The 19523-nt window shown below is 40.8% G+C and overlaps 1 protein-coding gene across 12 annotated transcripts in view; it reads left to right on the top strand.

The window, feature by feature from the left end:
• Positions 1-7086: 7086 nt before the first annotated feature.
• The window catches only part of Adam22 (ADAM metallopeptidase domain 22), a 223724-nt gene continuing 211287 nt past the window's right edge, over positions 7087-19523 (top strand). For 4 of the 12 annotated variants that reach the window (XM_076913098.1, XM_076913100.1, XM_076913097.1 and 1 more), the window contains exons 1-2: positions 7088-7414; positions 7872-8032. In XM_076913098.1, the coding sequence (XP_076769213.1) occupies positions 7336-7414; positions 7872-8032 (240 nt within the window). In that variant the 5' untranslated portion in view covers positions 7088-7335. Of the gene's footprint in view, positions 7415-7871; positions 8033-19523 lie in introns of all 12 variants that reach the window. The other 8 variants (XR_013103903.1, XM_034518878.2, XM_076913095.1 and 5 more) reach the window with 3 other exon arrangements.

Genomic DNA, 19523 nt, shown 5'->3' with positions numbered 1-19523 from the left:
ACACCTACACATTACCACCTCCCTGCCCTCAAATTCCCCCACACTGGGGCATCATCCAGTTTTCATGGGACCAAGGACCTCCTCTCCCACCTATGCCCCACAAGGCCATTCTTCCCTACATATACAGCTAGAGCCATGGGTCACTTCCTATGTGCTCCCAGGCTTTGTGGTTTAGACCCTGGGAGCTCTGGTTGGTTGGTATTGTTGTTCTCCCCATGGGGCCTCAAACCCTTTCAGCTCCTTCAGTCTTCTCTCTAACTCCTTTGGGAACCCCTTGATCAGTTCAATGGTTAGCTGTGAGCATCTGCCTCTGAATATGTCAGACTCTGGCAGACCTCTAACGAGACAGCTGTATCAGGCTCCTGTTAGCATGCACTTCCTGACATCTGCATCAGTGTCTACCTTTGGTGATTGCACATGGGATGGATACCCAGGCGGGGCAGTTTCCAGTTTGAGGTCAGGATGGTGATTTCCCCAGAAGTTCTTTTATTGTTGAGAATTGTTCTCGCTAACCTGGGTTTTTTGTTATTCCAAATGAATTTGCAAGTTGCTCTTTCTATTTCTATGAAGAATTGATTTGGAATTTTGATGGGGATTGCATTGAATCTGTAGATTACTTTTGGCAAGATGGCCATTTTTACTATATTTATCCTGCCAATCCAGGGAGCATGGGAGATCTTTCCATCTTCTGAGATCTTCGATTCTTTTTTCAGAGACTTGAAGTTCTTGTCATACAGATCTTTCACTTGCTTGGTTAGATTCACACCAAGGTATTTTATATTACTTGTGACTATTGTGAAGGGTGTTATTTCCCTAATTTCTTTCTCAGCCTGTTTATCCTTCAAGTAGAGGAAGGCTACTGATTTGTTTGAGTTGATTTTATATCCAGTCACTTTGCTGAAGTTGTTTATCAGGTTTAGGAGTTCTCTGGTGGAAGTTTTAGGGTCACTTAAGTATGCTATCATATCATCCGCAAATAGTGAAATGTTGACGTCTTCCTTTCCTATTTGTATCCCTTTGACTTTTTTGTTGTTGTTGTTGTTGTCTAATTGCACTGGCTAGGACTTCCAGTACTATATTGAATAGGTAGGGTGAGAGTGGGCAGCCTTGTCTAGTCTCTGATCTTAGTGGGATTGCTTCAAGTTTCTCTCCATTTAGTTTGATGTTGGCTATTGGTTTGCTGTATATTGCTTTTACTATGTTTAGCTATGGGCCTTGAATTCCTGATCTTTCCAAGACTTTTAACATGAAGGGATGTTGAATTTTGTTAAATGCTTTCTAGCGCCTAGTGAGATGATCATGTGGTTTTTTTCTTTGAGTTTGTTTATGTAGTAGATTACATTGATGGATTTCTGAATATTGAACCATCCCTGCATTTCTGAGAATAAGCCTACTTGATCATGATAGATGATTGTTTTGATATGTTCTTGGATTCAGTTTGTGAGAATTTTATTGAGTATTTTTGCATCAATATTCATAAGAGAGATTGGTCTGTAGTTCTCTTTCTTTGTTGGATCATTGTGAGGTTTAGGTATGAGTGTGATTGTAGCTTCATCAAACAAACTGAGTAGTGTTCCTTCTGTTTCAATTTGTGGAATAGTTTGAAGAGAATTGGTACTAGGTCTTCCTTGAAGGTCTGATAGAATTCTGCACTAAAACCATCTGGTCCTGGGCTTTTTTTGGTGGGGAGACTTTTAATGACTGCTACTATTTCTTTAGAGGTTATGGAACTGTTTAGATGGTTTGTCTGCTCCTGATTTAACCTTGGTACCTGGTATCTGTCTAGAAAATTATCATCCCAATTTTCCAGTTTTGTTGAGTATAGCCTTTTGTAGTAGGATCTGATGATTTTTTTGAATTTCCTCAGTTTCTGTTGTTATGTCTCCTTTTTCAGTTCTGAATTTATTAATTTTGATACTGTCTGTGTGCCCTCTGGTTAGTCTGGCTAAGTGTTTATCTATCTTGTTGATTTTCTCAAAAACTAGCTCCTGGTTTTGCTGATATTTTGTATAGTTCTTTCTGTTTCTACTGGGAATATTTCAGCCCTGAGTTTGATTATTTCCTGCCATCTAATCCTCTTGGGTGTATTTGCTTCTTTTTGTTCTATAGCTTTCAGGTGTGCTATCAAGTTGTTAGTGTATGCTCTCTCCAGTTTCTTTTTGTAGGCACTTAGAGCTATGAGTTTTCCTCTTAGCACTGCTTTCATGGAGTCTCACAAGTTTTGGTATGATGTGTCCTCATTTTCATTAAATTCTAAAAAGTCTTTAATTTCTTTATTTCTTCCTTGACCAAGTCATCATTGAGTAGAGCATTGTTCAGTTTCCATGTGTATGTGGGCTTTCCATTGTTTTTGTCATTATTACAGACCAGCCTTAGTCTGTGGTGATCTGATAGGGTGCAAGGGATTATTTTAATCTTTTTGTATCTGTTGAGGCCTGTTCTGTGACCAATTATATTTTGGAGAAGGTACCATGAGGTGCTGAAAAAAAAAGGTGTATTCTTTTGTTTTAGGATTAAATGTTCTGTAGGTATCTGTTAAATCCATTTGGTTCATAACTTCTGTTAATTTCATTGTGTCTCTGTTTATTTTCTGTTTCCATGATCTGTCTATTGCTGAGAGTGGGGTGTTGAAATCCCCCACTATTAATGTGTGAGGTGCAATGTGTGCTTTGAGCTTTAGTAAAGTTTCTTTTATGTATGTGGGTGCCCTTGCACTTGGGGCATAGATGTTCAGAATTGAGAGTTAATCTTGGTCGATTTTTCCTTTGATGAGTATGAAGTGTTCTTCCTTATCTTTTTTGATTACTTTTGGTTGGAAGTTGATTTTATTTGATATTAGAATGGCTACTCCAGCTTGTTTCTTGGGACCATTTGCTTGGAAAATTGTTTTCTATCCTCTTACTCTGAGGTAGTGTCACTGAGGTGCGGTCCTGTATGCAGCAAAATTCTGGGCCCTGTTTATGTATCCAGTCTGATAGTCTACATCTTTTTATTGGAGAATTGAGTCTATTGATGTTAAGAGATATTAAGGAAAACTGATTGTTGTTTCCTGTTACTTTTGTTATTAGAGGTGGAATTACGTTTGTGTAGCTATCTTCTTTTGGGTTTGTTGGAAGATTACTTCCTTGCTTTTTCTAGGTTGTACTTTCCCTCCTTGTGTTGGAGTTTTCCATCAATTATCCTTTGAAGTGCTGGATTTTTGGTCATCCACATGCCTGCATGTACACATGTGCATATACCTGTACCCATAGCATATACATACATGAAATTTAAAAATTGTGTATTCATTAATTAAAACATAACTTGTCATTTAGTATTGCTTTCAAGCATCTAGCAAATTGGAGTTATAAGTCTAACGAGTGAGATCTTTTTAACTTCTACTAAGGACTGATTTGTACTCCAAAATGTATATATTGAAGGTCCATTATGATGCTATTTGAAGATGAGGTCTTGAGAAGTAATTAGGTTGAAACAGCAAAGGGAGAGAAAGGCAGTGGGGAGAACAGGAATGCTCTATTTGTATCTCAGGATGGGGGCAAGGAGGCTGCTGTCCATGGCTCAGGAAGTAGTCCTTGCCTGGCACCAGATTCTTCCGTGCCTGCCTTGCTTTCTGACCTTTAGCATTGTGATAAATGTTTCATTGTTCTTGTGTTTTGCTTTGTAGTGCTAAGAGTCAAACCCAGGGCTGAGTTACAACTCAGTTTCTTACATGTTTGTTACTTAAGTTACTCAGTCTATGCTGTTATTGCTGTTATTGTTATTGCAACACAAGCTATGACAAACCTTTAAAAAGTATTTAAATTTTTATTACATCACACTGACATGTTTAGCTTTTATAATTATTTAGCATATTCCAAACAACCTAAACTATGAAAAAGTAAGGACTCTACTTGGAGCAATGTAATAATCATAAAACTTACATAACTCATTTTTTTTTTTTTTTTTTTTAGCTAAGAGAACTGGATTAGAAATGAGCCCTATGGTGTTGTGGAAGAACACAAAGAATGTTTTTATGCCTTGGGTTTTAATTGTCTTTTACTGTGGTCGTTACAGAATACTGTGTATTAAGGTTTGATGGACTCTTCAGACCTTTTCAAGCTATAGACAACTGTGTAAGATTCTTAACTATCTCACTGATTTGAAGACTTAAGCTTTTTTGAAATTCCAATAGCCTTCATGAAATGGAGCTCCCAAGACACACCATCCAGTTTGACCAGCACCATTTGTTGAAGCCGCTGCCTTTTCCCCAGTGTGTATTTCTCTCTTCTAAATTAAAAAAAAAAATCAGGTGTCCATAGATGTGTGGACTTATGTCTGGGTCTTCAATTTGATTCCATTAATCAACATGCCTGTTTTTGTTCCAATACGATGCTGTTTTTATTCCTATAGTTCTGCAGTGTAATTTGAGGTTGGGATGGTGGTACCTCCAGTAGTTCTTTGGTTATTCAGTTTTAGTTATCCTGGGTGTTTTTTGTTTTGTTTTGTTTGTTCTCATATGAAGCTGAAGATTGTCTTTGCAAGATCCGTGATGAATTGTGCTGGAATTTTGGTGTGGATTGTATTAAATTTGTACATTGCTTTTGGCAGGATGAGCATTTTCCCTATATCAATCCTACTGATCCATGAGCATGGGAGATCTTTCCAAGTTCTGAAATCATTCTCATATTCTTTCTTCAACAACTTAATTTTTTTTATCATGGAAGTCATTCTTTCACTTGCTTGTTTAGAGTTAATAAAAAATATTTTTAATTGTGAAAGGTATTCCCTGATTTCTTGCTCATCCCATTCGACATTTTTATATAAGAAGGCTACTGACTTTTGTGAGTTACTTTTTGTGTCCAGCTACTTTGCTGAAAGCTTTATCCACAGTCAAGATTCCATGGCTGGAATTTTTAGTCATTTATATATATTATCATCCCTGTTGTGGAGTATTCAGCAGACAAGACTGCTCAGGCACAGGTTCAAATCAATAGAAAGTCCTTATTATTCACTGGGGACTACACTGGGTGTTTGTGATCCCAATGTAGCCCTGAGCCTTTCTCAGAGTGAGCTTTCAAGCACACAAACATTCTCAGTTGATATAGTTCAGTTAATAAGAGCACTGAGCCAAAAGCAGAACCCACAGAAGCTAAAAGCAAAGTTAGTAGGTTTAGAGACTTCCTCAGAACTATGGATTTGATGGATTAGGTCTTTGTTTTCGGTTGGGCAGGTGGTGGTGTCTAAGTGCTGAGTTTTACAGCCTGAATGGTACTTCCATCATGGAGTCAGTTGTGCTATGGTCTGGGGACCTACTACAGTCTGGGGCCTGTTATAATCTGCAAATAAAGATACTCTGACTCCTTTCTTTCCAGTTTATATCCCCTTGATTTCCATTAGTTGCCTATCACTTTTGCTAAGACTTCAAGTACTATACTGACCAGGCATGGAGAGAGTAGACAGCCTTGTCATGTTCCTTTTAGTAGAATTGCTTTGAGGTTCTCTTAATTTAAGTTGATGTTGCCAATGGTTTTGCTGTAATCTGTCTTTATTGTTTAGGTTCGTTCCCTGTATCCAAAATCTGTCCAGGACCCTTACCATGAAGGGGTGTTGGATTTTGTCAGAGGCCTTTTCTGCAACTGTTGAAATGACCACATGGCTTTTGTCTTTTATTTTGTTTTTATGTTGGATTACATTTATTGATGTCCATATGTTGAGTCATTCCTGCATCTTTGTGATAAAGCCTTCTTGATCTAATTTTCTCTCTTTTTTTTTTTCTGTTCTGAGGATCAAATGCCAGTGTACATAGATTTCAAAATCTGTAAGGTGCAAGTGCTAATTATGTTAATAAGTATGTTATTACTATTTCATACGAGTGAGCCTCTAACATTTGAGGGGTAGTGTCTTAGTTAGAGTTTTGCTGCTCTGAACAGACACCATGACCAAGGCAACTCTTATGAGGAAAACATTTATTAGGTCTGGCTTACAGGTTCAGAGGTTCAGTCCATCCTCATCAAGGTGCAAGCATGGCAGCATCCAGGCAGACATGGTGCAGGAGGAGCTGAGAGTTTACATCTTCATCTGAAGGCTGCCAGAAGAAGACTGGCTACCAGGCAGACAGGAGGAGGTCTTAAAGCCCAAGCTCACAGTGGCACACCTATTCCAACAAGGCTACGCCTTCGAACAGTGCCACTCCCTAGGCTAGGTATACTCAAATCACCACAGGTAGAAAAGACAGCCTGAGAAAGTACAGTTTCCCTCATCTGTTACTGGTATAGGTTTGAAGCTGACAGACACTCGAGGAAGCAAACATATCACAGATCATCCAGCTGAATCACACTTCACATGCCTTGCTAGACCTCTGGGAGACATCTTCTGATTCTCCTGGAGTTGAGTTAACCACTCTCCTTTAGGTATCAAAATTAAAATGAAATTAAATGCCAATTAAAAAATAGGCTTGAAGAATAGGTGGAGATGGCTCAGAGGTTAAAAACACTGGGTGTTCCTGCAGAGAAAAGGAATTGGATTCCCAGAACCCACACAAACTTCTGTAACCCCAGTCGTAGGGACTCACCGTTCTCTTTGGGCCTCCAATGGTATCGCATACACATAGTGGGTGCACAGACACACCTGTGGGCAAAATACCCATACGTATAAAAGCATTGAAAATGGCCTTGCTCAAATTCTTACCAAAATAGCCTTTCTTAATTGCACCTGAAAGCGTGTGAATCACACCCAGCTCCTTTGCCACTGTAACCACCGGACACTCAGTAGGCTCTCAGTCCAGATCTGTGGCGTGCTTGGCTTGCCGTGCACTCAAGGCATGGTCACTTGGTAACACAAGCGATAGATACTAAATGTGAGCAACACCGTGGCTCTTCGCACACCTTGGGGGGCGAATTCGGGCTGCCGCCACCGTGCAGGTGATGTTCATCACCTCTCCTTGGGGCTGCAGTCTCCTTCTTGGGTCTTGGGATGGCGATGGTCACGTCGCTGTGGAGACCAGCTCGCTGTGCGGGGAGGGAACTACATTTCCCAGCGACTCCGGTGCGTGCGGCCGGGTGCGGCGCGGGGGGCAAGTGCACCAGGCCCGCTGCGCACCCGGCTCCGCTCCCCGCCGTGCTGGCCGCCCGCCCCGGCCTCCGCCTGGGGATGAGGTGGGAGGCGCTAGAAGCCACTTAGCTACAGCCTGGCGCCCGATGCGGCGCTCGTTCACTGCCCCCGCCACCGAAGCGCCCGCCAGGCACAATGCAGCACTGAGGCAGCGGCGGCTGCGGCAGCGGCAGCGGCGCGGGCTGGGAAGGGGAGGCCGGGAGCCCGAGCCCGGGGCCCGGGCACGAGCAGCTGAGCGCCGCCACCATGCAGGCAGCGGCGGCCGCGTCCTTCTGGCTGCTCTGCATCTTGGGGACCTGCCCCCTGGCGCGCTGCGGTCGGGCAGGTAAGTTCGCAGCTGCCGGGGCGTCCAGGACTCTTTGGAGCCCCGAGGCTCCCCGAAAAGCCGCACCCGCATTTCCACAGTGCGCGGGTTTCTATTTTTATTTTTTTTTTTTGAAGGGCGGCGAGGAAGGGGTAAGCACACATGTGTGGGGGACACGAGGATGCATCAGCAATCTAGGGTCAAATGCTTTTTTCCCCTTTCCCCTGCTGAAGAAGAGTCTCCTTCACGAGAATGGGAAAGGGGTGCCCTGTTTCTGGGCCCGGAGATGCTCTGGAAAGAGCTGGTCCAGGGCTCTCCAGCTGGTGTCTCTGCGTCCTTCCCAGATGGGTCCGGGAGGGAGGAGGCGGGGGAATTTTCGTAGGGGTGATGAGGACCGCAGGATGGAGGACCGTGGGTCAGGGTCATTATTTTTTGCCGTTTCTCTCCACTCTCTCTTTCCCTCCCGCCTGCCTTCAAGGAGACGCCTCACTGAGAGAACTGGAGAAGGGAAACGAGAACCGCTTCCTGGAGCGCCAGAGCATCGTACCGCTGCGCCTCATCTACCGCTTAGGCGGCGAGGACGAAACTCAGCACCACCAGCTCAACACACGCGTGCGGGGCGACCCTGGCGGACCGCAGGTGAGCGGCGGACTGCGGGAGGTGGTCCTCTGCTGCAGCCCGGTGACCCCGCGTTTGCTTAGGGTTGCCCTGGAGACGCGGTGTACCGGGTGAAAAGAGCACAGTCTTAATGTGACTCCTAATGCTTCCCGGTGCTAGTGCAAAAAGGAGGAAAGGAGACTGAGAAAAAAAGGAACCAAAAGAAACGCAGGCCAAGGCTTTGCAGAAGCCTTAGGGGTGGGGGTGGCGTTGGCGCTCCTAGTAGCCCTGTAACCTGAGCTAGAGATAAGAGGCACAGACCCCATCTCCTTAGCCAAGCGAAAACTGCACTGGGGAGGAGGAGATTTTATTTAGGCAAGATATGCATCATCATCTTTGTTGTTTTAACTCTGAGAGAAGACATTATAATCCAAGATAATTATTGTAGAAGGAAGAGAGGAGAAGAAAACTAGGCAACCCTAAGAAACCAAGCTAAACTAAACATCTCAAAATCCCCTGGTCATCCAGATTTGTGAACACCAGAGACTGGCCCCATTCAGTCCGGGTCCTCCTCACCTTTTCCACTGTTGTAATTAGGGTGGTATCGTTTTATTGAGCACTTGTTTTAAAAACGGATTTATTTCAGTACCTGCATTTTAATCAATTCCAAACATCTATAGATGTGAGTGAGTACTGGCTAATTCCAGCCAATATTTTTGGGACCATATTAAGTGTTTTTATGTTTGTATAGGTCAACCTGACCGTTTGTCTGCAAGTACATCTGAAGCTCACATAGTTGAAACTTGTCGTAACTTTACTTAAGTAAAGGTAATCTGGGCATTTTCACATCATAAACCCATTCAACGCTAACATAACTGTGATGTGATAATGTGCTTACTTTTTCACATGTGTGAGACATGTAAAGAGTACAAAATACTTAAGTCTATATTTAAAGTCAAATAATCTGCTCCATTAAAATTTTGTTGACATAGGTAGAAATTCAGGGTAACTTGTAGTATCCATTGATGTGAGAGTAATGTAGTAGAAAACCCAGTATGTCCAGCCCTTAATGAAGGATTTTATTATCTGAATTAAATAATAATAGGCAGCTGCCTATTTTTAATTTTGGCTTGTTTCCATGGAAAACCTGCAGAAGGGAACCTGTGTCTTATTTTTCAGTTAGTTAATAATTATTCCTGTGAGAGAATATTCTGATGCTTGTTTGTAGCCTTTGATTAAAAAAAAAAATCTACACACACATAAACTAAGCAGAGGAATATAGTGAATCCTAACTTCAGTGATTGGTAACTTACAGTCTCTCTTGCTTTTTTCTGCCTCCTACTGGCCTTCCTTCTTCCCTTCTGTATTTCTTTGAAGCAAGCAAATGATGCTTTATTTATTAACACTTCCAGTAATAAAACTCTGAAAGGGAAGGGTTATATTAAAAATGTAACTCTGTATTGCCACAGTAAAAATAAGATTAATTCTTTGATACTATAAAGCAACCATTCTTTCAGAAACACTTTTATTTATCTCAAAAATACGCTTACATGTATATGAATATATGCATTCATTTCGAGCCAGAGCTAAAATAAAGGGCATACCTAGTTTATTTAAGTCTCTTTTAGTGTATGCTTTTGTTTTTATTTTAATTTGCCTTGTAATTGGTTCTTACTTTTAATTTTCCTCGTAATTTATTTATTGAGAAATGAGGTCTGTCATTCTGTATAGAGTTTTCTATGGTCAGGAATTTGCTGATGTAGACAGTGTGTTAGAACAAGTCCCAGAGTCTTTGTGGGAAGGGAAGGAGGGACGGAGAGGAGCAGAGGGGGACATGAAGGAGCAGACTCAGGACCTCTGTCTCTGCCTCCTGCTGACGATGGCTTCAACACCCATCCCCTTTATGATGCCGAATGACTACTACTTTTGAAAAAACAGGCTATGTTTTCTCTCAGTGTTTCTCGAACAGCACTTCAGATATGTTTGGACTCATATGGGCCTCTCCACTCTGGGCAGAAGATACAGTGGGCCCTTCACAAGTAAACCTTACAGCTGAGGTGAATTGTTTGCTAGATTTTAGACTAAACAGCATGTATAGATTATTGATCTGAGTCAGAAGTGGGAGTAACACTATAATTATAACAAATTATACTTGGTATCTAAAGGTGCACACAGCACATCTTGGCATCTCTATCTCCTGGGGAGTCACTGTACTTTACCAGGATCCTTAAGTTGCAGCAGGACACCACAGAGAACTGACAGAATCTCAGAGCAACATTTCCTCCAGTAAGGAAACTAAGGTTTTTTTTCTTGTCTCTTAGGCATTCCTGGTTTCCAGAGAGCTATAATTTAACCTGAAAATGTGTTGATTTGATATAGCTCTTGTTACTATTATTATTTTCTTCGTAAGCAGGACATTTGGCACCGTAGGTACCCGTGAATATTTTTAGCATTTTTCTTTGTATTTCAGAAATAACATCTGGATGATTTTTTGTGAGTTCATAAGGCGTGTGTGTGTGTGTGTGTGTGTTTGTGCGCATGCATGCAATTCATTTATTGACTCACTAAAAAGAATTTATTCACTTGAGCTCTTGCTAGTTAACATTTTAAAATAAATCAAGGCTATAGTGATTTAAAAATAAAAGACACAGTTCTAGCCTTTAAGGGGTTTACAGACAGCTGGGGAAATGATGAGTGGATGAACAATTACTCTTTGCCCTTCAGTCTTCAGGTGATTACAGAGGACTGTGGAAACAGCAGAAGCCCAGCACTTAACCCCACAAGGAGTCCCTGGGCTCTCCCAGGAGGTGCTGTCTGCTTGGTCACATTACAGAGAGGAAGCGGGCATATCTAGCAGGAAGGGACAGCAAGTCCACAGATACATGGAAACCAGGAATGCCTTTGTTAACTGCAGATGAGATTTTGGGGACCAATATGAAAAGAATGTAGTTTCTAGATGCTGCAGCAGGTTCTTTTATGTTCTGAGGAGTTGGGACTTGGTTCTGCAGGCTATTTAAGTCTTTTGGCAAGGAGGATTAACTGGTTAAATTCATGATGGTATTGTCCCAGTGTTACAGAAGAATAAGAGTGAGCAGGCTTATTACTTACTTTTATTCACTGATAAATTCCAGCTCATATCATTAAGCTTTGTCAGAGCTAAGCTCCCAAACATATTGAGAACACTGGATGGGTGGCATTTTAAAAGCACCTAGATCAATGCTAGGCATACAGTGAGTCTCTAATAGTCTTTTAAGTCACAGTAACTCCCCTGAGCAGTGGAGGACTGTTTAGAAATTTTATGACATCATTTGAATGCAAAATGATGCCCTTATTACCTGAATGTAATACATTCCCTGAAGTTACAAATTACTCGTTTTCTACATAATGCAGTTAAATGGAATAGCCTAGAAGGAAAAGACCTTATAGGCCATTCAAATTAGTTCAGAAATTACTTCTTACTTGATAGGCTCAAGCGATTGACCAAGGGAAGGTAGTCACCATTGTAGTCTTAAATGGTCCCATTCTTGAAGTTCACAAAGACTAGGTGAGTATCAAATTTCTTTTAAGTCGGGCAGTGGTGGCGCAAGCCTTTAGTCCCAGCACTTGGGAGGCAGAGGCAGGTGGATTTCTGAGTTTGAGGCCAGTCTGTCTACAGAGTGAGTTCCAGGACAGCCCTGGCTATACAGAGAAACCCTGTTTTGAAAAACCGAAAACAACAACAACAAAAAACCAAATTTCTTTTATTATTAATGTGAGCCTGTTTCAGTTTTCATCCATAGATGGGGATATGAAGCTTTTATTTTAGAGGAAATTTCATTTTAGTTCTGCTTGAATAGTGACAGTTTAGTGTAAAATGGTGTAAAATTTTACTGATACAAGTCCATATTGTGAGAGGGTTTTTTTTTTGTTCATTGCATAGTGAGTTACGCCAGTGCTCACCAATGTTTATTGTAAATGGGGAGATCACCTTGTGTAGAAGCTCATTATGTCATAAATACTAGAAATTATAGTCAAAATAATCATAGTTGATTGTGAGTAACCGTGTTGTCTTCAGGGTTGTCAAATATGAAGTCGTCCCAAGCTTAGAAGACAGCCCTGGAATATTCAAAATATCGAGGCTTTTTTCTTCTTTCTTGACAGTATCTATGATAAAAGAATTGCATGTTTGTGGATAGTAAGGCATAACATATATTTTTTCACAAATTTGTGTAAGGTATCATCTACTGAGCCTTACTGATGGTTTAATATTGATAGCCCTGTAATTGCTATCTTAGATATGCTTAGTAATTATTGCTCCTTTGCCACCTAAGCATCTTACATTTATTATGGCCTCAGAAATGGGTTATCTGATAACTTATTTTGTTGCATAGTTACCTTAAATTCTGCTATTTATTTTAAAAACGCCCAATGCTTTTTATACTTCTGTGTACAACATGATTTCTTCTATCAGAAGTATTGTTGTCTGCAAACACAAGATCTACTTTCTTCCATCCTGTCCTCTGCAAAGTATTACACCTTCTGAAGGAGTCGTCAAGTGGGGACAAGGACATGGATCTGCCACTCACCTCCTTTTAAAATCATTAGTGAATGGAGCAAAAAGTACAGTTGAAGGCAAGGTATCAGCAAAAGGTGTGCTCTATTTTTTTTTTTTTTTTTTTTTTTTTGCGAATATGTGTATATATGCCGTGTAATAGATGAGCTGTCTTTAACCTCGTGCTGCTCCCTCTGAGGACACTGGGTCAGCCTGGCTGTCAGTTGTCTGCAGTACAGTTCCCAGTGGAAGAGGGCTCTGAGGAATTACAGCTTTCATGGTAGCTTGCCCTGCCTTTTCCCCCTAAATGTACGTTTGTTAAACTAAGTAGCTCAATATTAATAAAGTTTTGCCATGAGCAGTAGGAAAGAAATATTTCACAGTGCATTTTTGTTTACCTACCAATTGAATAAAGTAAAAATAAAAATTATAATATACCTTAAATATTTTTAAAACAACCTTCTTTTAATTTACATCTATCTATCTATCTATCTATCTATCTATCTATCTATCTATCTATCTATCTCTATATAGTGTATATATGCATGTGTGTGTGTGTGTTTGTACCATGACACACATGTGAAGGTCAGAAGACAACGTTATATAGGAGTCATTTCTCTCTTTTTATCATGTAAATGCTGGGAATTGAACTCAGGTCACCAGGCTTGGCTGCAAACATCATTATCCACAGAGCCATCTCATAGGCTTTCTCTTAATGCTTCATTCAAATTCATATAAATGTAGTGACAGAATTCTAGATTACAGAAGAGACCTAATTCAGGCTTATCTTATTTCTTATCTTTGATATCCCAATCTGCATGTGTATACTTGTGTGTGTGTGTGTGCACAGACACACATACATATAGTCATCTATGCAATTCTACACAATTACTTTATTGCACACAAAGGAATCAGTGTTTGATCATTTCTTCACAGCTCTATGGAGAACAAACAGGAGCTTATGAGTTTATAAAAAAATGTTCTTAGTTTTACTTGCTTTCTCACACTGCAAAACATACCATATATTCTTTTTTTTTTTTTTTTTTTTTTTTTTTTTGGTTTTTCGAGACAGGGTTTCTCTGTATAGCCTTGGCTGTCCTGGAACTCACTCTGTAGACCAGGCTGGCCTCGAACTCAGAAATCCGCCTGCCTCTACCTCCCAAGTGCTGGGTTTAAAGGCTTGCACCACCACTGCCCGGTCATATATTCTTTTTATTCTTCTACAGCCCATTTTAGAGAGAGACCTGCTCTTTTTCTCCTGACTCAGTGAGAAAAGAATCTGTAACGGGTATCATTCCACAGCTCCAGTGGGGTGCAGCTAGGGCCACATGTATCAGGAAGTCTTGAGGACTAAGCCTAAGTGGAGAGAAGATGCCCATCCATGTGGAACAGGGGTGGGGTGGGAGGTGGAGAAAAGCAAGAAACTGAGAGGAATGGTGGGAAGCAGGAAGGAAAGGAAACTGAGAAAAAAGATGTCAGTGTTACCATGTATGCTGTATATTAAAATGTTTAATATGTGGCAATTTCGTGGTGGCTTTTATATGTCAAACCAACTTCTTAGTGCTTGATGTATATTATGCTTACAGAAGCCCAATGGTAGATCATAGCTTGGCATCTTTAATGAGGCTAACGGGATTTGAACTCAGAAAGTTCAGTTCCACTTCATTGGCTGAATTCTCGCCTTAGACAGCATTCAAGACATGTAGATGTCTTTGGTGTCATAATCAAAAGTTTCTTTAATTTCCCCTATTGGAGTTATACTTTTGGTGATTCAAAAATAGCCGTGTTTGTATTTAAAGTTACAGTACTGTGAAGAGGCTTGCTGAGCCCAGTAGGGGGTCTTCAGTTTTACTATTTTAGTAAATAATGGAATGTATGATAGACATTTGACATCCAAGAGCAGGTCTCGAAAGAGGTGTCTGTTGATATTATATTGGTGATTATTTTTTCATTGTAAGTTCAATTTTTAGTATTCAGCAGTTAACATCAAAATTATATATGCACTTGTAGCCAGAGTTTTGTTCACAGAAACATTAAATGCTAAACTGAAATCTATCTTCATATAGTCCCCCATCACAAGAAAAGGTACAGGGTATCTTTATGTCCCTGTAGTTCCAGTAGAGACATGTCAAATCATTCAGGTAAAACGGATTAATAATAACCAAAATAATAAGTTCCATGAACATCTTGTTGCATGTGTTTATTTTGGTAATAAAAGTACTAGAAAGAAAAAAAAGTGTGGAAGCAAGAGTTGAAAATGTAGGAATTCATTTTTCCAGACATGTTCCATGTATGCTAAGCACTGTGATAAGTGATTTATAGCCACTATTTTTAATGATGAAGTAGATACTATTATACCCACTCTGTAGGGGAGTGAATTAGCTTTCCCGTGGTCATGAAGCTTAATAAAGGGGTAGAAATGGAAAACAATTCTGAAAGGAAATGTTAAAATCAACAACGTAGCCTTTGACACAGTTTTGGTCCTAATTTATCATGGATTTCTCTTTATCTGTGTTAGAATATACCAACATTATTTCTTTAAGAAACTCCTGACCTCACTGAACTCCTCCTTGGATAACTTGTAATTATTTTACATGTAATTAAAAATTACATGTGTTTAAAAACTACTTAACATCAAAACTGACTTTAGCCTTCGACTCCCTTTACTCCTGATTTTAGTTCCTTTTAAGGTAAGAATCTATTTTCTTTCCTTCAAGAGAAGCTATTACATATAACCGGATTTTGAAAATAAAATAAAAGATTCTGCATCATGATCTACAAATCATGATCTGCAGTTCTAATTGGAAAGAGAGGGGATTAAGAATTTAGTTATTCATCCTTCCCCAGAATCTGTTATTTGTATCTAAGAGGTTTTCAGGGTCATGTATTTGAGCAGGTTAAATGAATATATTTCTTCTCCATTTCAAAAAGTAATGTTGTACCAGGACATTATATGTTTTAGCAGACCTGCCTTGGTTGCTTGACTTCTGTTGTGAGGAGAGATCACTAGATAGCTGAGGAGAAGAAGTGGATGATGATTTTTTTTTGAAGCTAGGCCTGAAGCGCTATCTTTCCACGAATAGTTTTATAACGTTCTACCTATGGCAGTCGAAGGCCGGGCTCAGGGTCTTATTGGATCATTTCTCTGTGGGGCACTGTCTGGTGCACATTGCTTTATCATTGGTTTCTGTCCTTTTTGCCTTCCTTGGGCTATTTGTTCTTTAGGTAGGCTAGTTTCCTCCACTGATGACATTACCTTGGTGATAGACAGTTTGATGTTCCTAGTGATGACCCAAGCTTTTCTCTCCACAGTTTCTCCTTCTGTGGATTAAGTAGCAAGATTCTTGAGAAGAGCCGTTCCTTCACATAACCTGGTTCTGCAGGTTTCCTTGAATCCCCTCATGTGCTTTTGATGCATTTAGAGTGTCCTGCCAGGGTTCTGTCTAGAAACACAATTGTGGATCGTCAGCAGGTACAAGTGACAGTTAAGGCTACGTAGACTCGCTTTATTAATACAGGGTAGCCTGGAGGCATAGGAAGGAAGACAGCTGACTACAAAAGCGACCTGGAATCACCTAAGTGTGGGCGGGAGGGAGTGGACTTTGAATAAGAATGGAGGAGAAGGTGAGGATCTGGGGAAGAGGCTGGACCCATGGTATTAGAATGGCCCAGTATCCTCCTGGCTCAGCTTACACAGGGCTACTTGGAAGAGTCTGATGGACTGACTTCCTAAGTTTTACCTTCAGCCATTCAGGTTTTTAGTGACTGACCTTAATTTTGATTCTAAGGTCATAGCAGGAGTCTGTCTTTAGCCAAGTTTGCCCCTTGGGCCCTGAGGGTGCATCTGTTCTCCTGTGAGGTCTACATTTGTGGTTCAGCCAGAAGAACACTGTCTCCCTCATTCCTTTTTCCTTTCTTCCCTTCTTCATTCCTTCCTCTTGTCTTCCTTCTTCCTTCCTCTTTGTTTCGTTGTTTTTGTTCTTTCTCTTTTCCCTTTTCTCTTATTTCTTTTTTATTCTTGGTTTTTTTTTTTTTTTTTAAAGTTCCTCAGGTTTGTGGGAGAGGGCTTAAGCAACCTGTGCTTAAGGAGTCTAGAGCACTGGGCCTGGGTCAGGAGATGCCACCTCTAGCTAAACACTGATTTCCTAAGTCATGTAGGTTTTTTAGAAATTTGATTCTCTAAATAGCATACCTAGATTGTATAAAGTGGGTAACAGTGCATTTCGAATGGCATGTGATGCCTGCTAACTGAATGCTCAGTGAAGGAGTCTGCATGAACTCGAGTTTAGAAGGCAAACAATCATTGCTTTGAATTATTGGGTCAAACAATTTTTCTTAATTGTTTGCCATGCTGCTGACTTATGCTGAGTTATGATCAAGGACATTTTGGCTCCCTGAAGCTTAGCTGTAGTTAGTACTTTGAAACATGTCACAGAAAACTTTAAAAAGTATTTAATAAGTGATGAGCATTTGAAAGAGTTCATTTTCAAAGTCGCCATTATGCTGAATAATTCAGTCACTGTTTCTTAAGAGGAGTTTGTATGGCTGTTGATAGAGACTTAAACATTACCAAAGATGATAAAACTTTGGATTCTATACCCAAACTGACATTTACTTATTTTGATCCTGTTTCTGGCTTACCTGTAAATGGCTCATTCCTTTCTCTCTAGTTTGTGTCTCATAAAAATGCCTTTCAGCTGGACAGCTATTGATTGGGTACAACTTAGTGGAAACCTGCCAGTGTTCATTGCTTTCACTAAGGCGGGCTCATTTCTGATTGGGTAGGTCACTGGAGGTGAGACTTTTAATCACAGCTGAGGGCAAATGCTGTTGGCTGTCATGGAGCTACCAGGCAAAAGCCAGCAAAAGCAGGGATACAGAAATAGAAAGAATTCTCATGTAATTGAATTTCTGATGTAAGATTAGCACAGGGTAGTCGTAGTTCTGGGTGATCTAGCACAGGCCATGTTCTCTGACAGTAAAGATAGGAGAAGTTGTATTAATTTATAGCTTAAGGAATTTAATATGAAACACAGTTGAGGGTATCGATTAATGAGTTTAAATGTTCCGATGATAAAATCTTAAACTTGGCAGTATGGGTTGAAAAATATTGTATTTTAGCTTCAATGCATAGAAAAGCACAGGACAAAGGCATGCACCTTTGTTTATTGTATTCCATCCCAGCGTTGAGTAGAGACAGTCATGTAACAAGCACCCAGCAGAGGGGTGTTGATGACATGCATTGGGAGCACTCTGTTGGTGTTTCTGCTCCAAATCCATGGTGTTCTATGGACTGTTCTTGGTTAATAGTGCTTTCCGTCTCTGTCTTTGTAACCTGTCTGTGAGCTCTGCCCTGTCCTGTTCATTACCTTCTTGTGAACATAGGAAATGCTTCTCTGCAACCTTTAGTGTATCTTGCCTTTCCTCCTCTTTCTCTCAGGAACCTCTGTTTCCCTTAGCAACCGAGACAAACCCAGGCCTCTGGAGGGTGGCTCCCACCAGCCGTGGTACATGCGCCGCTGGACATAGCTTACTTTGGGGATTTGGAAACGTGTTATAGCCCAACAAAGTCTTCATTTCTCCACTTACCGTGTGGTAGTATTTCATGTGACCCCCTTCCTCTTTTGCTTGGACTCCACTTCAGTTGGCTTTCATTCATTTTGTGTGTATCAAAAAGTGTGGCTGTCTCCATTGTGTGTCTCAAAGCTCCCCAGTGCTGAAACTCTCCTTCTTCACATCATTGCCCTGACTCCTGATCCTTCTACTTTCCTGGCTCCCAGCTTCCTGTGCTCAGTCGCTACCCCATCCTTGCTGAGCATGACACTTTGAAAGTCTTGGACCGGGACAGGGATCCGCTGCTGCAGGAGAGTGAAACTGTGCCATAGTGCTGCAGGATGCATACTCCGTGTAAAGGAATGACGAGGCATTTTACAGGCTACTCAGAGTCAGACCGGCCTTGGGTGTGCATCACATTGTGTGTGCTTATGTGTGGGCGGTGTGGGGATCCAGACACTGATGCCTGTTTCCATGAGATAGTCTTGCCATTGTCTGCTGTGCCTGCTTCACCGTAGGTACTCAGGAAACATTTTTAGTTTGTTTTCGCCTCGGTTTTCTGTCTCAAAGAGATGAAGAAAAAAAAAAAAAAACTGCGACCATTTATGTTACTGATTGATAGAGTTTTGAGGCATTTGCCATAGTTATACATTCTTTCTAGTGGATATTCAAATTTTTAGTCAGGTAGTGTCAGAGAGGAACATGGTCCTCCTCCCATAGTTTGTGTAAATCTCTGCTCTCTTTCCTTCCTTTTCCACAAGTATGTCTGCTGCTCCAGCAGAGTACTGTATGCAGTATGCCCTGGTTCGCTGAGAAGCTGCATGGTGAACTGAGATCAGAGTGCTTTTTGCTTTGACACCAAGGCAGGGCTTGTCAGAACAGTCAGAGCCCTGGTGCTGAGGAGCCGGGATGGCGGAGGACCTGGCAGGCACTTGGATGGCTGTGAGCCTGCTGACATTCCACCACATAGAGCTGTCTTATTGTCTCATGGACTCTTAAATCACCACGACACAGTCACTCATGTCAGCTTATAGCCCCGTCTCCCCCAGCAAAAATAAATCCAAGCTCTTTAACCTTCGTGGCTGGATTTATTCAGCACACTGTGTCAGTTGCCGCCAGGAGCAGCGTTTTCTTTGAGACGATGATGTTTGGTCTATTGTAAGAGCATCATGTAATGCTTCTGATAGATTTGAGTTTGTGTGACATATTCAGGCGAGGATTTCCTTGAATGGTCATTCTTTAATTTTTAACTGCAGTTTTAAACTAAGGCAATCCTTACTTTTTAAGCATTGCCTTATAATTTTGTCTCATAATTTTGTTTTAACCTTTTCTAATCTTTGTCTTTATTATTTATGGAAATGTATTATTTAATACCAATAAAGTTATATGCTCTAACACCAATTAATCATTTGTAATTAGGTAGTTCCAATATGTATAAGAAACAAGCAT

The sequence above is a fragment of the Arvicanthis niloticus genome, chromosome 15 (assembly GCF_011762505.2).
Source record: "Arvicanthis niloticus isolate mArvNil1 chromosome 15, mArvNil1.pat.X, whole genome shotgun sequence".
NCBI classification, from domain to species: domain Eukaryota; kingdom Metazoa; phylum Chordata; class Mammalia; order Rodentia; family Muridae; genus Arvicanthis; species Arvicanthis niloticus.
The sequence above is the reverse complement of the archived record's forward strand: the minus strand, read 5'-3'. Positions and strand labels throughout refer to the sequence as shown.